This window comes from Hipposideros armiger, unplaced genomic scaffold, assembly GCF_001890085.2.
Source record: "Hipposideros armiger isolate ML-2016 unplaced genomic scaffold, ASM189008v1 scaffold_129, whole genome shotgun sequence".
NCBI lineage: Eukaryota > Metazoa > Chordata > Mammalia > Chiroptera > Hipposideridae > Hipposideros > Hipposideros armiger.
The window spans coordinates 3,722,931-3,738,144 of record NW_017731479.1 but is presented as its reverse complement, the minus strand read 5'-3'; the positions used below and the strand labels follow the sequence as shown (position 1 = coordinate 3,738,144).

The following is a 15,214-nucleotide window of genomic DNA, read 5'->3' as shown; positions in this document are numbered from 1 at the left end:
AGGAGGAGGTCTTGGAGGAAGGGTAGCTTTGTGCCAAGTAGTCATATTTACATTTAGAAACATTCAGAAAAAAACCACAGTGGGAAATTTTGTTACATCACTGAAATGTCAGGAGACAGTATTTTAGTGGAAAAAGAGAAGCCCCCAAATGGCTTCTGTTGGACCCTGAAAACCTTCTGTTGGAATAAACATCACAGTCAAGTCAAGAGAAGTTTATTTCTAGGGAAGAAAAAACTGCTATAAAAGGCCCTGTCTGGGAATCTGTTCGTCGTAGTGACAATGGCAGCCGTGTGGTGAGGACTCCTTGAGTGGCCGGACACAGAGATTTCTTTCATCTACACTATAATGAAATTCTCATCTCTTTCATGGAAGAAAAGGGATTCACTGAGATTAGGAAATCTGCCCAGGTCACGCCTGTGGCCGAGGCTACTGGCAGGACTCAAAATATCCAAGTCCGCTGGGATCTGGCCTGCAAGCACTCCAGTCTGCTAGGCCTCACTATATCTCCCCCTTTGCTGGAACTGACTGGCCCACCCCCACTTCCCTCTTACTTACCTGAGAGAGGAAAACGCCACCTGGCTGGTTGAGTCAGAAGCTGTGGCAGGCAGAGGTGTGGGCTGCCTCAAAGACCACTAAGGCGGAAAGGAAACACGGACACCATTTTGTAATCAATGATCTTTTATCTTTGAAAATGGAAGCAAGTGTTTTGACAGAATACTATGGCCGCTCTATAAGAGCCGATCTAGGAATAATTCACTGGTTCTCCTCTGGGATAGCACGGCTTTTTTAAAAAAGAGAGAGATAGAGAGACAGAGAGAGAGAGAGAGAGAAAAAAAAACAGGAAAAATAATCCACAACGCTTGAGGTGCTGACTCTGAGCCTGGCTGGGCATCTGTTCATTAAATAAGTCATGAGCTACACACTAAGATCAGGATAACTTTTCTTTACCTTCTTTCTTCTCTGTGAACCACATTCCCGATGGTGTTTCACCACCGTCAACAATTCTGTTTCCTTAATTTGACATCAGAACCTTAAAACACTTCTGAATCTTAAAAATGAAGGTCCTCAGCAGATTACGTTGATAAAGCAACATGTACAGGTTTGAATATAAGTCACTGTAATTACTGTTTTGTTTACATCTCATTATCCACTCCAATATTAAAAATACACACATACACACACACACAAAACCACACCGAACATTCAGATGCCCTGAAATTATGAAGACAGTGATCCCAATATCAGTTAAGAACAGGGTACCTTGTTTTACACGGACATCACCCCCAGCTCGGCTGTGTATTCCAACCCACTGTCCACACTCGGCCTCCATCCTGGTTCCGTATTCAGACACTTCCAGCCAGTCCTGTCCCCACACTAGCACGAACATGTGCAAACGAGTTCCCGTCGTGATCCCAATGGCACTATACGTTTCATGTTCAATCACAAACTAAAGCCCTTCCAAAACAGAGGCTCCTTCAATCTTGTTTCTCAGACATGCAATATGAGAAAATGGAAGTGGAGAGAAGTTCTAGCTAACCCTGGAATGGAACGGGTGATCAGAGCTCAGCCGCTGGCCCCTGAGTCTGGGGCGCCTCTGTGCTTTGACACAGCCTCAGTGCGAGCTGGAGGGTAGAGCGGGTTAGTTGGTGTGAAGGGTGCAAAGGGACACGTTTGCACACATTAAAGCTACAGCAGAGGTCTGCGCGCCTGGTCTTGCTTCCTTCTAGACCCTTTTCCTCCAGCCTCGTCTTAGCTAAATGCAGTTAGGGCTGAAGGGCAGGAAGGACAGGAATGGCTGGGGGAGCCCTGAGACAGGTGGCTGCATATGAGGAACAGGGAGGGGCAGGAGCGCTGGTGGTGCAGGGAGAGCCACTTAGTCCTCCAGCACAGCAGGGGGACAGCATGGGACATGCAGGGAAGCAGAGGATCATATGGGGCCAACAATCCCTTCGAGGTTCCCTAGTTTTTAGTCCCCCACTATACTCAAGAGCTAGGCAAGCTGCTGCAATGGGCAAGAAGGAACGCGCCACAGCACGTGTGTCTTCTTGTCCTGGCACCCTTGTCAAGTATTGACCGAAACCTGAAATATGACGTTTAAAGTGATGAATGCAATACAGTCTACTTGTGTAACAAAAATGCAGGAACACATGCTAGTTTAGGTTAGATTATAATCATCTGGAGCACAGGATAACCAAGAAGCAAAATTCCATTCTGGTACAGCCACCCAATTTCTAGGAAAGAGAAAGGAAATGAAGGAAATGATACGATATGAGCTTTCTTTGATCAGAAGACTCAATAAAACGAGAGGGGTGGTAATACGAATCCACGTGATTTTTCAAGTCTTTCTAGCGTACAGACATTAAGATGACCAGGTTTGTGCTGCAACTGAGCCAGCACGATGTGGCTACTGCTCTGATTGTTCTCAGATGAATGTTTATACAAAATAATATCTTATCTTCATTTAGTTTATAAACATACACAGTGCTGTCCCTTTCAAATTAAGAAAAAAAAAAAACCACACACAAATACTGCAAAGTAGCAAAATACAAAGAAAAAAAAAAAGCTACTTTTGGTTTTGGCAACATTAAAAAAAAAAAAGAAATATAAAAAGCAATGTGGCATTGGTCCCTATTTGTAAAAAAAAAAAAAAAAGGTACTTGGGCACGACACTGAATCAGAATTGGTTGGTTTTCTAAAATTAGAATAGCTGGGATTTTAAAAGTAGCACTTTTGTCTTTTAAAAGTTCAACAAGTCACATATAACACTTAAAACATCAAAAAAAGCTTTCTGATAAAAAGCTCAGCTTTTAAATCACATTTTGTGTCTGCAAATTTGGGAGACGAATTGAGTTCTTACTGGAATGTGGCCTATCGCTGGTTGACAAATCTGAAATGAAATGTCTCCAAATGGCAGTGCCTCCCTCTTGCCCTCCCTGGGACCACACCAACAACCAGCTACCGGCCGGCCGAGTCCTTGCTCCCATTTTGGGGGTGGGGGTGGGCCTTCAGGCGGCAATCTTCGCCATCTGCTGTTCTAACTTGGAAATGCGCTCATCTTGATTGCAGATTGTGTCTTTTATAGATTTGATCTCTTTTAAAATCTCATCCAACTTGGCTTCATTTTGCTGAAGAAACAAAACAGGCAGGAGGGAAAGAGGGTCACTAAAAAGTAGCAAACGAAGTTCAACCCAGTTAAGAATTTACAAGGCCTAAAGTGGAACTTTCCATTTGGGAAGTGGCACGCCACAGGCTCCAGGTTGGGCCTGATGGGAAAGTACCTAGTGCTGGTGGGTCCATCTGACGCCCCCAGCAAAACAACAGTATCCCAGTGCTGCTCATGGTGCACTGGCCTGGACAGACTCTCAGGACATAATTAAACTGCAGGACAAGGCTGACTCCTTCCAGGCCACCCTATGTCCCAACCACCCAATCACACAACTCCACAGGAGTGACTTCTCTGTGACCAGGCAAGGGGTGGCCTTAGAGGCCCTCCTGGGAGCCAAATCCCTTGCCCTGCTTGCAGCTCTTCTGAAGAGGCCGGAGCCTGGCCTACGTGGAGCTGATTCCTTTGGAAACCTTGCAGCCACCCAAGTCCATGGTGCCACACTGACGTGGCTTCCGCGGTCACGGCCAACATGCCCGTTCCTCCAGGCACTCTGCGTCTTCAGCCTGCCTACCTGCCACTGACAATTTGTGGTCCTCCCCTCTGGCTCCCTGGAACTCCGTTCCACAGCACGCCAGCTGCCCATCCCCCCGCTTGAACTTGCTCTCCCAGCAGCAGCCCTCTCCAGTGGCCAAACACGGCTTCAATGTCAGCCTTGAGCTGCCGTCACTCCACTTAAATGGTTCTAGCCAACACACCCAGGATCCCCTTTGTTGCTGAGTCCCACTCACCACTACGTCCTTCCCAGGGCCTTCTCTCCCTGGCGTCTGTGATCCCATCCCTCATGTTTCAGTTCTGCCCAACTCACAGATGCGTGTACACACTTAAGAAAAACCCAAAGGGCTCCTGTTTACTCGGAGACGGTAGTAGACCATATTCCACTCCGGTCATTATAAAAAAGAGCTAAAGGAGCCAAACGTGGCCAAACTCAAGTGACTGAGGAGGTTCTAACAAATAGTCCATGTTATCATTTACTGAAACGCCCCCGTCCGTCCACGGGTGGGACAGCACTCGCCGGTGTCCAGGACGGGATGGAGCTCTTAAGAGGACCAGGCCCGAGCCAGCCAAGCACACCCCTCAACCTCCTGCAGTCCTTACCACACTGGTCGTGTCTGTGGTTTTCTTGGGGATGTTAATCAGGTCGCACTTCTTGTTTGCAGTAGGCTTGCTATCCAGAATGTTCTTCTTGACTACCTTGAGATCCCTGTTTTTGCCTGGAATGTAGCCGTGCTTCAAGGAGATGAGGATTGGATCTGCATTTTTCCCCTCAAACCACTCTTCTGCCTCGAGTGCCGCTTCAGGCCCCGCTGTGTCAGGATACAGGTCATCTTGGAAAAGGTCTGACTACAGGAGACATTGTGGGGAAACCCTCAGGTGAGGAAGAAGAAAGTTCTGGGATTTAAAAAAACTTTTTACAAAAATGGGTTGCCTAGAGGGCCGGCCGAGTGGCTTAGTTGGTTAAGAGCTCGCTCACGAGTTTGAGCTCTGTGCAACAGCGGTTCGAGTCCAGCCCGAGCTGAGCAGCCGCTGAGCTGCCAACAGGTAGCAGGATGGCTCAGCTAAAAAAAAAAAAAAAAGGGTTGCCTAGAGAACTGGGTGCTTACCTTCCTGGGAACTGTCATGATAATAGGCTCACACTTTCTCTCATGAAGTTTGAAGAACCTTCAAAGGGGAAATAAAGGCAAAGTTGCATTAAGTGAAATAGGCCAAGTAACAGACAGGCTTAATGAGAACCGCTTTTCTGCAGTGTTGTATGGACTGTGAAACGCTCTGCCCATCACCTCAGCTGCCCACCCTGGGGAGTAGGGAGGACTCAGCATTCCCAGTCTACAGACGAGAACACGGAAGCCGCGGGTAGCTATACTAGGAAACGGAGGAGTGGGGATAAGAACCGGGAGCAGAGGTCTATGCATTGTGGTGATGGTCAAATTCCAATTATCTCGGGGCAGATCAATTGTGGTGGAAATGATAACACCACCAAAAATGACTCATTTGTGAAAAATTACCAGGTCAACAAACAGGAGAAAACAAACACCGACATATCAGATCTATGAGTTGGGTGATAGGTACTCCAACAACCTGAGGTGGTCAGACATGTGTAAGCACAATGTTTAAAAGGTTAAAGAAAGCATTCCTAGGAATTAAAGATTTGGCCCCTCGGCAAACCACATCATACATGACACTCAAAAAGTTGAGATTATCCCAAATAGTAGGAACAGAAAGCACGAAACCTCTACAGTCGGCGTAGTGGAGAAAAAGACAACCTGGGTTTGACTTCCAGCCCAGCCGCTACCGTGCCTGAGCATGAGACCACCTCACCACACGTCAAGTTCCTCAGCCATACAGCGGGGCTGAAAACGGCGCCTGCTCACAGGGCTGTTAGCTGCGGTTAGAGAGGAAGCCCACACAGCGTGTTATGCACAGTGTGCCTGATGTATAACGAATGCCCATGAAACAGTAAGTTTTAGGCGACAGTAAAATAAATGTGTTCCCAAATAGTAGATGTAATCTTAAATTCAGATTCAACATGTTTTGAACTACATTTTGATTGGTTTGGTTTAAACCACAATTTTGAATTATCTGGGACGGTTTTCCTTCATTACTCCAGCTATAGAGAGTTGAGTGTATTTCTTAAAAATCCCACAGTGATTAATATAAAAAAGGTCTTAAAAATTTGTCTTATTTTAATTTGTAAAGATACGTCAATTAATTAATTGTGTGGCTAGAACAGCAAACTTAGATAAACGGCCATGGAAACGCAGTGAGTGTTACACAACGTGTACTAGGATCTTATCCCTGGTAACGTGATGCCACTCATTCCATTGCTTAAAATGGCCAGTGGTCAGTGAGTCTCCCTGAGTATCTTCTGTTGACTAGTACAAGAAAAGAGCCGGCCCCTCAGGAAGCCCACTAGCATTATGGAATTAAATATTTTAAAAATCCAGAGGAGTACAAAGAGGCAGGAATTCTACAACATAGCAAACAAACTTTCCAAATCAAGCGAACCCAACACCCCACTGAAGACCTTTGGCTTCTCCACTTTGGGATCCATGGGGTCTGCAGTTCGGCTTGGAACCTAGTTCGTCCCCCTGCAGGGCAGGAAAACCATCCCTTATTCCTATCCCAGGCACAGGCTCTCCCCTGCTTGCCTCCCAGGGCACACAGGCCACGGCCTCACCCTGAAAACAAGAGATGAAGGTTTCACTCTTCAAATAAGTGCGCAATACACCTTGGCCAAGCCACATGCCTGCTGTACTTCGAGTTACATAATGTGAAGAATGGAGAGGGGTGTGGTTGTATTAAATGATTTTGAAAGGTTCCTCCCTGCACAGAAACTCCATGTCTCTAAGGACGGGAAGGAGATGAGACTAGTTCCACACCACGCGCAGGGCAGAAAGCCCCAGGCATCACAGGAGTATGTGCAGTTGTGTTGTTCTTGCACATCATGGACGGTTTAAGCAGCCTGAATACTTTATGATGCCCGATTCCTTACCTGGCAATCTCACATTTGTTAACATCAAGTCCCCGCTTGGGCATGTAACCCATCCCTCTCTGAGGCTCCTTGCTGCTGAATGTGTTGAGGTAGTGGACATACGGGGATTCATCTGTGATCTCAAAATAGCGGATACTGCTGTCGCCCTACAAGAAATTGGAGACAAGCTTGTGTTTAATGTTAACTGAAACATCTGATGTAAGTGGGCGTCTCTCGCCTCTGGAAACCCAGCATTAATGAGGACTCCGCTACGGTGGCTGACCTTTCTCTTCCTCTTAAGAGGTTGCCTAAAGCATATGACGGTTTCCTCACTCATCAAACACTAGCATGCTCTTTAAACAGTCTTCACTGCCTCCCACTGAAGGCTCAAGTGCTACTCCACATAGAGCCCAGACACCAGGTCAGAGTCAAGGCAAAACTGTTAACACCTGTGCCCAACAACTGCCTTGCAATTCTACTTCAACAAACAAATAAAACAAAACAAAGGACTAGGAGAACCACTGCTGAGTTATTTGTTCACCAGCACAGAGCAGTATGTTCAGAGATCTGAAGGCACTAACAGCAGACAATCAGATAATAATAAAAAGTAAGATTTTTCTAATTAAGAAACATTAGCATTAGTATCCTTTAACTTTACAAGGTTTGCTGTCTCATTGCAATGTACAGAATTCTATAATAACTGCACTTAGAAAGGTCAGATTTTCTTGGAGATCTGAAACATATGCTAGCCTAAGTATAAATAGTTGTCACACAGTTATACCAACCTGAACAATGAAGGTAATCCTACCAGGTAGAGAGGATGGATGGATAGACAGATGTGTGTGTGTGTGTGTGTGTGTCTGTCTGTCTGTCTGTCTATCTATCTATCTATCTATAGACATAAATAGTTAGGTGGTATCACACCCTAACAATCCTCTCAGTTCTTGTGATTTCCATTAGTTTCAATGATGTAAATAAATACTTAAAGCAATGGAAAACAAGCTAAACACATACTATTAATATTTGTTCTCTGCCCACGAAAAATAATTTTCCACCTAGTGCTGATAACCTCTGGGTCACAGTTCCTTTTGTTTTGATCAATCTATGGCAGCTGTTAACATCTGAAGTAAAACGACTGACTTTCAAGGAAATAGATAAGATCTCAGTTTCTAAGTAACTGGCCTATAAAAATGTAAAGCAGCTTTGCAGCATGACCAGTCAACTATGAAAAGAAGTAAAACATCCCTGGCTGCATTCAGCAAGGGGCATCCTAACAGGTTGGAGGGACTATAGCACTCCATTTTTATTCATTCATTTATTTCAACTACAAAAATTTCTATGGAAAATTGAACCTACAAAATAATAATACTGAGGTTACCACCTACTAATATGAAATAATAATAATAATAATAATGCAACACCAGTTGACTTAGGCAGAGATCATTAGGTAGGAGCAAGGTTTTCTGATTTCGGTGTGGGTATTCCTGTAACAACTGTTACCTCCTGAAACTTTAGTTGGGGGCCACATATTTTCAAGCCCCGGGCTCTACCACTGGACTCCAGGAACAAGAACCCTCTGGAGAGTCTCTGGGGTCCTCACAAGCTCCTATCCGCAAAGCACCACTCTCTTTGAGTCCACAGCATGTGGTAAAAAGTACCTAAAGGTCAATCCAGAGCTATCTAGATTTCAGCATTAGATATGGCAAACTGGGCTACTTATCCGGACACCAATTCAGAGAAATCTAAAGTCACCAACCATACAGCACCACGAGGTGAATACACAGCACCTGCTGCATACTCTTTTTCTCACTAGAGTGCCTGAGGGAAGCTTTTCCTGTCAGCTTTCCCCCAATACCCAAGTCCACTCCCTGCTTCAGTCAAAACTACTAACCACAGTATGTTATTACCACACAACTGGCAAGTCACAAACAGTCCGGTCTCACCTAAAACATACCCAAATCACCTGTTCTTATTTTAGCTCAAGACACACACACACCCGCCCCCAGGGAAATTAATTAAAATGACACAATACATTGTGGATCTACTAAATCTCTGAAGGATAAACTTTTCTTTTGACAGGATTAAATTTAATATCAAACATTAAAATTACTGTTTACCTTTCCACATAAGTAAATGATACTGGTGTCGGGGTCATAGAAAGGCAGCAATACCCCATTGCTGGTGTCCATTTCATGAAGAGCAATTGGTTCCTGCATATTTTTCTGAGGGAAAAAATAAATAAGTAAATAAACAAACATAAACACACACACTCATATATACAAACACACATTTTTAAAGACGAATTTTTGTAACCTTATTATGTATGCATTCTTTTATCCCTAATTAATTAATTTTAATTAATTTTAATTAAATTAATTTTAGCCATTTCCCTAAAATTAAAATTTGAACAATGTACATATAATATTCAGACATGTGAATACCAATAGGGATGATAAATGGGGTCCAACCCACTGAAAACTGTGTCGATTTGACAACATAATTAATGCACACATCAGTATGATCCTACGACAAAAACGAGCGTCCTTCTCCTTTGTGACTTTTTTCTCTTTTAAAAGTACTTTGCTTATTACAAAGTTCATTATACACATTCTTTGAAAAGTTAAAAGGTACTAGGAAGAACATAAAAATCGTCCCATATGCCATAATCTCACGTCCAGTGAGTGGCAGAAACAATGACCATTTTGGTCTATTTCTAAACACAGGTTCACACAGATTGGCATCACACCACATGTGTAGTTTAGAATTTTTTCCCCACTTAAGCTATTATGAACATTTTCCCAAGCATGACTATTTTGTTTACACATTTGATCATATTCTTTATAAAATATAACTAAATTTAGAACTTATTTTTCAAATCTAAAAATTTGGATTCCTTTTGCATTCTTTTTAAAAAATATAGTCAACACAGACTCCTTGGGAGTATAAAGAATGCATTTTTGAAACGCATTTAGCAGTAAGTCTCCAGTGAGGATGAGAACTTGAAGACGTGGGAGTTCAGAGAAACTATACCAAGAACCCCATAATCTAGTATCAACCCAAAGACCCGCTCAGAAAAGAGCAAAAGCTCAAGTGTAAGCCGGTGGAAAGGCTGGGCAGGCGCGTACCGGATTCCAGAGAGCCAGCTGCCGCTCGCTCATGCGGCTGAAACCAGTGGTGAAGACATTGCCGTCAGCCAGGAAGATGGCTCTCATGGGGCGTGCGCCTTCGTGTGCCTTCTCCTTCTCCTGGGGAGAGCGAGCGAAGAGGCACGTTATACACATTCAAACTTGAAGAAGGAAGGTAGGACGGGAGAATGGGGGCCCATACACCGAACTCAGCCACACCCTGCATGCCATTCACGTTAACTGGTGTGTGTATGTGTGTGGGGTGTGTGCGTGTAAAAACCCCCTTCCTGCCCCAGATGAGGAATCCGAGACACAAAGTGCTTTAGTGATTTGGTCAAGGTCCTTCAGCTAGTTAGCAAGTGTCAGGACTTGACTTCAAATCCTCATTCTTCCCATCATGCCCTGCTGCCAACTCAAGTCCATGCACTGCAAAAATCACACACATGGGAGGACTCTGCCAAATGTTTGTTTCTCAGGCAGACAATACCCTTCAGGCTGGATATGCCCTGCATTCCTACCAACTTCACATGACAGAGAAACTAGTCTAGTTAGCCCCTTCTCAACCTCATTTGTTCAGTGAGTGCGCCAGCACTGACCCTTAGAAGCTTCTAGTGGAGAGGGCACTTCGCACAGGGCCAAGCGAGTCCCCAGTGCTCAATAAGCACTAGCTACGACTGTCGTCCGACTCACTCTTGAGACGCAATACTGCCAAAGACCCAGCACATCTCAGAGAAGGACGACTTAGGACCTCAGAGTGGAGCTTGAAGTGAGGTGCTCCTGGATTCAACACTTGCGGTTTCAACCCTGACTCAAGTCGCAAATGTCCATCTTTTGTCATGATATGTGATTTTGTTGAGGCCTAGTTCAGGTGGCCGAGACTGACACTGAGCTGATGAGAGAACCTGCTGTATCTCTGCGAGGTACTTTAACAGTCGTTTTGGGAACAGGGTGGGAATCAATTAATCAATATTCAGTACAAAGCCCGGAATGCCATGAGCTGTATGGGTTAGCTGATCTGGACTTGTCAACTTTAAAGGATTCTAATGAACTGATAAAAACTTTGTTTCTTCGTGAAAAATGGTCACCAAGTGAGAGATCAGACTTGGGTAAAAGCTGGAAATGTACAACTCTGAAGAGAAGCGTGACTGGGAAACAGTCAGAAGCCTGTGCAAGCCTTTTCTTTCAAACTGTCACAGACGTTTGCACACAGCCAAGGTCCACTGGCCAGTAGCACAGCCTCTGCAGCCTGCCTTGAAAAGCAGAAAGGTCACACTCACTGAAGTGCTACAGATACTGGGTTTTTTTGTCTGAAGAATACTCACAGCAACAATCTCCTGTTTCCTAGGATCGATTACTCTCACTTTCTTGTCTTTGGAAGCCGTGCAGATCAGACTGCCATTCCTGTTCCAGCTGACATTGTAAATCATGTCGGAATGCATGTCGTCCAAGTTTATCAGGGCTTCCCCCGTCCCCACGTTCCAGATGATGATGGCATTATCACAGCCTAGGAGCAAGCACAACCACGCCCCTCGGAGGTTAGAAACACTTTTACCACACATTTGTGAAAACCACACACACGCTGAGGATATATGGACACGCACTGAAAGGAAGGTGCTGATGAAAAGAGGCCCTACTTACTGGGAGTTAAAAACCGAAGTGACCAAGAAAAAAAATCTGTATAAAAGAAACCAGTGTTAAAGGAAATACATGGTTTGTTAAGCCTGGGTTCATGCTACACGACAGAAACAACAATGAAACAAAACAAAAAGCTACAAGAAAAACAAGAAAAACAATCGCTTTGTTTTTTTAAAAGATAACTGGGCTGGTGGACCCCAAGTAATTGTCAGTTTCTTTTTCTAGTAAAACAAGCAGGAGAACGAGTACAGCTTGCTTCTTTTCCAGAGGAACTAAAAATAAAGAGTTTAAATAAGTGTTTAGGACACGCAACAAAAACAGTGGATGGCAGATTATTCAAATCAATGATGCTGTACAACACGGTCTTGGATTAAAGCGCGGCAAATTACAGTCAGTGGAAGGGAAATGCAAGGACTGGCCTGACCATGCAGATCTTGATCTTTAAAAGGGGAGAAAAAAATAGGTCAGGACTGGCCTGATTTGAGAAGCCCAAATTGTAATCAAGTAAACATGTGGATTCAGAGACTGATCCCTAAAGAGGCCACTCTGTTGACTCAGCCACAACCCCTCAGTCCATCAACTCTATCCTTCCTTTAAGAGTCTGCCCCCAAGTCCTTGAGGCCCTTTTAAAAAGAGGCATCATTTGCTGCTTCCAGGACATTAGTTCAAGGATGAAGCAACATAAGGGAGGGACATCCTGAAGGCGAATTCTTGCCAATAAACCAATTTTGCAAGCACTTTAGAAAAATTAGCCACCAATATCCAGGACGCCTAAGTTACCTAAGGGTGAGAAGTAGGAAATGGGTGAAAAATACTGCACATCAGTATGAAAAGTTTGAGTGGAACTCTGGGATAGAGATTTGACCCTTCCACTGCCTTGTTCATCACAGGCAAACAGGTAACTTCAGCTACCGCAGATGGATCATATAGTCTTAAAATATGCAGAACGCTGCGTCAACCATTCTCCTTTGCCTGTAATGGGGAGCATGGGATCAGTCTGGGGACGATATCCTATGTTTGACCTCGATGAGAAGGGGAGCAGGAAATTTTCCATGATGGAATTCCAGCTTTGGAATTGTTTTCTCTCCTTATCAGACTGAGGTTCTGAGCAGAACATTGGAAGGGTTCCCAAGTATAGTCAATTGTGATTTTTAAAAAAAAGTGGATTCTACATAATGTGTTGTTTTGAAAAGCAGCCCTTGGTTTCAATAGGTACCTGGCATTAAACTTTTTATTTACCTGTGTCATAAATATCCTTTATTCTCTGTTAAAAACTGAACAGCTGTCCTTCTTTTTACCGGTGAAGGGAAAGGTCTTTAAAGTTCTACCACTAACATTAGTATTCCTTTTTTTATAAACCAATTATATTATATGTAATTTACATACAACACAATGTGCCCGCTTGAAGTATACATTCATTAAGTTTTGACAAGTGTGTATATTCACGCAGCCACCATCACAATCATGACAAAGAACATTTCCATCACTTCCACAAAGCTCCCTCATGCTTTTTGTATTGCTTCTATAAAAGAAGATAAAAACCTCAAATTTTTGACAAGAAACCAATTTCTGTAAGATAAAATTTGGAAACTACTCAAGTGGGAAACCAACAAGAACTACGACTTAGCCACAATGGTTCACTGCAGGGCTGTTTACCAGTGAAATATCAGAAACAACCTCAATGTCCACAAATAAGGGACTGATTTAAAAAAACTGAGGTATCCAAATAATGGATTATTAATAGAGCCATTAGATATATCATAGGAAGAGCATTTAATGGCACATGAAAAAGTGCCACTAAGCACAGAAAGCAGATCACACGTAAAGTGTCTGAACCCATCTTCATGTGTAAAATCATGTATGTATGTGCACAGGAATATTTTCTGAAAACACCAAAGTGGTAATAACGAAGTTCCCTCCAGGTGGTAGGGTTACAAGTGATTTTTATTTTCTTCCTTTTGTTTATATGTATTCTATATAACATCCATGTACTATACTACTTGTATTAAGGAGAAAAATGAAAGTAGTTTTTAAAAGGAAGGATATTCGCCTAACAGGATTACCCCAAAGTTGGCAGCAACACCAGAGCTGGTGCCCAGGGCTCCTGGCTCCCACCTGTGTTCCTTCTACTACATCAGGAATAACTAAAACTGTGGCCCATGGAGGGCACTAGCAGGAACCATGAACCTGCTGAAATTACAGGCGAATAAGTATGTATCTGTTCATTTTTCTAAGCAGGAGACGATAGCTTTCATCACACTGTCAAAGTAGTCTACACACACATACACACACGTATGTGAGCACATGGGTTGGGAAACCATTGCATCTCAGCATCATAGATTCCTAATGATCTGCTTTAAAATTGTGTGGCACACAAACGCATCTGCTGCTCCTCTCCACACACACAAAAGGCTGCATGAAGTGATGGCAAGGGGAAAGCAGAGAACTGCTTAGCTCCTACCTGCACTAAGAAGCACATTGCGGGCTGTTGGGTGCCAGGCCACGATGCCAACTCTCTTTGAGTGACCTTCTAAAATCACCACAGGTTCCGTCAGGGAAAGGGTGAGTCCATTTTCTGGGATCTGCCATACCTGTTAGAAAAGGAAGAAAGATGATCCATGTGAAAGCGATCACCTTTCATCATCACATTTACTGTGACCACCCAGTTTAAAGACTTGCTCTGCAGAAACAGAACACACGATGGTTTTTGAATGAAATGCAGACTATTGTGAAATGACTGTATACAGTTGTTTTAAAAATGTAACAGGATATTAAAGATCGGAATATCCATTAGGCCTACAAAATGTTACCTCTCCACTTTTATTTAATATTAGTTAAAATTTTATTTCAGATTCCCTTAAGTTCAAACTCTCCAGTCAGAGCATGCAAAAAAAGCTGAAAGAAAAATACAAAATGATTGCAGCACCCATGAAAAGCAGCAGTGGAGTAAGGTTCCCAAGCTAAGTCCATGGGTCCCATGGGCCCAGGGGAGAGCAAACTCCACCCAACAAGGGCTCTTGGTGAATTCTGCAGTTTTTAAAACATCATGTTTTCTAATACTTTTTCATTTGGAAAATAAAAATATACCTAATAGTTTTGCAACATGTACCAGAGAAGTCAAATTTTACAACAAACAAGTAGGTAAAGTAGACCTTGTCAAAATGTAAAACTTTTGTGTTTCAAAGGACACGATCAAGAAAGTGAAAGACAATCCACAGAAAGGGAGAAAACATCTGCAAGTCATAGCTAATAAGGGACATTTATCTAGAATATATAAAGAACTCTTCCAACTCAATAACAGGAACATAACCCAATTTTTAAAATGGGCACGGAACCTAAGTAGATATTTCTTCAAGGAAGATCTACAAATGTCAAAACAGCACATGAAAAGATGCTCAACGCTATTAGTCATTAGGGAAATGCAGAACAAAACCACAATAAAACATTGCATCCACTAGGATGGAATAAAAAAGACAGATAACAAGTACTGGCAAGGATGTGGAAAAATCAGAGCCCTCTTACACTGCTGGTGGGAATGTAAAATGGTACAGCTGCTTTGGAAAACAGTCCTGGAAGTTCCTCACAATTTTTTTTTTTTTAAGATTTTTATTGGGGAATTGGGGGGATGGGAACAGTGCTGGGGAATTGGGGGAAGGGGAACAGACAAGTTGCTGTTGTTTTGTCCTTCAGTCTAGTTGTGGAGGACGTTGTTTCACTGGCCCAAGTGGGCACCATCATTGCGCTCTTCCCGGGCAAGGCAGATCAGTCGCCGGCTTCTGGACGGCCGCTCACTGAGGCTGCTGGCCGCTCACACTGGCT

General features: G+C 43.5%; 1 protein-coding gene across 1 annotated transcript in view; it reads right to left on the bottom strand.

Annotated features, from left to right (window-relative positions):
- Positions 1 to 660: 660 nt before the first annotated feature.
- Positions 661 to 15,214, bottom strand: part of CORO1C (coronin 1C) — a 91,385-nt gene continuing 76,831 nt past the window's right edge. Inside the window, exons 4-11 of the mRNA XM_019649166.1 lie at positions 13,857 to 13,986; positions 11,083 to 11,264; positions 9,761 to 9,880; positions 8,753 to 8,857; positions 6,657 to 6,802; positions 4,768 to 4,825; positions 4,262 to 4,507; positions 661 to 3,125 (exon numbers count right to left, since the gene is read on the bottom strand). Coding sequence (XP_019504711.1) covers positions 3,006 to 3,125; positions 4,262 to 4,507; positions 4,768 to 4,825; positions 6,657 to 6,802; positions 8,753 to 8,857; positions 9,761 to 9,880; positions 11,083 to 11,264; positions 13,857 to 13,986 — 1,107 coding nt within the window. The 3' untranslated portion in view covers positions 661 to 3,005. The remainder of the gene's footprint in view (positions 3,126 to 4,261; positions 4,508 to 4,767; positions 4,826 to 6,656; positions 6,803 to 8,752; positions 8,858 to 9,760; positions 9,881 to 11,082; positions 11,265 to 13,856; positions 13,987 to 15,214) is intronic.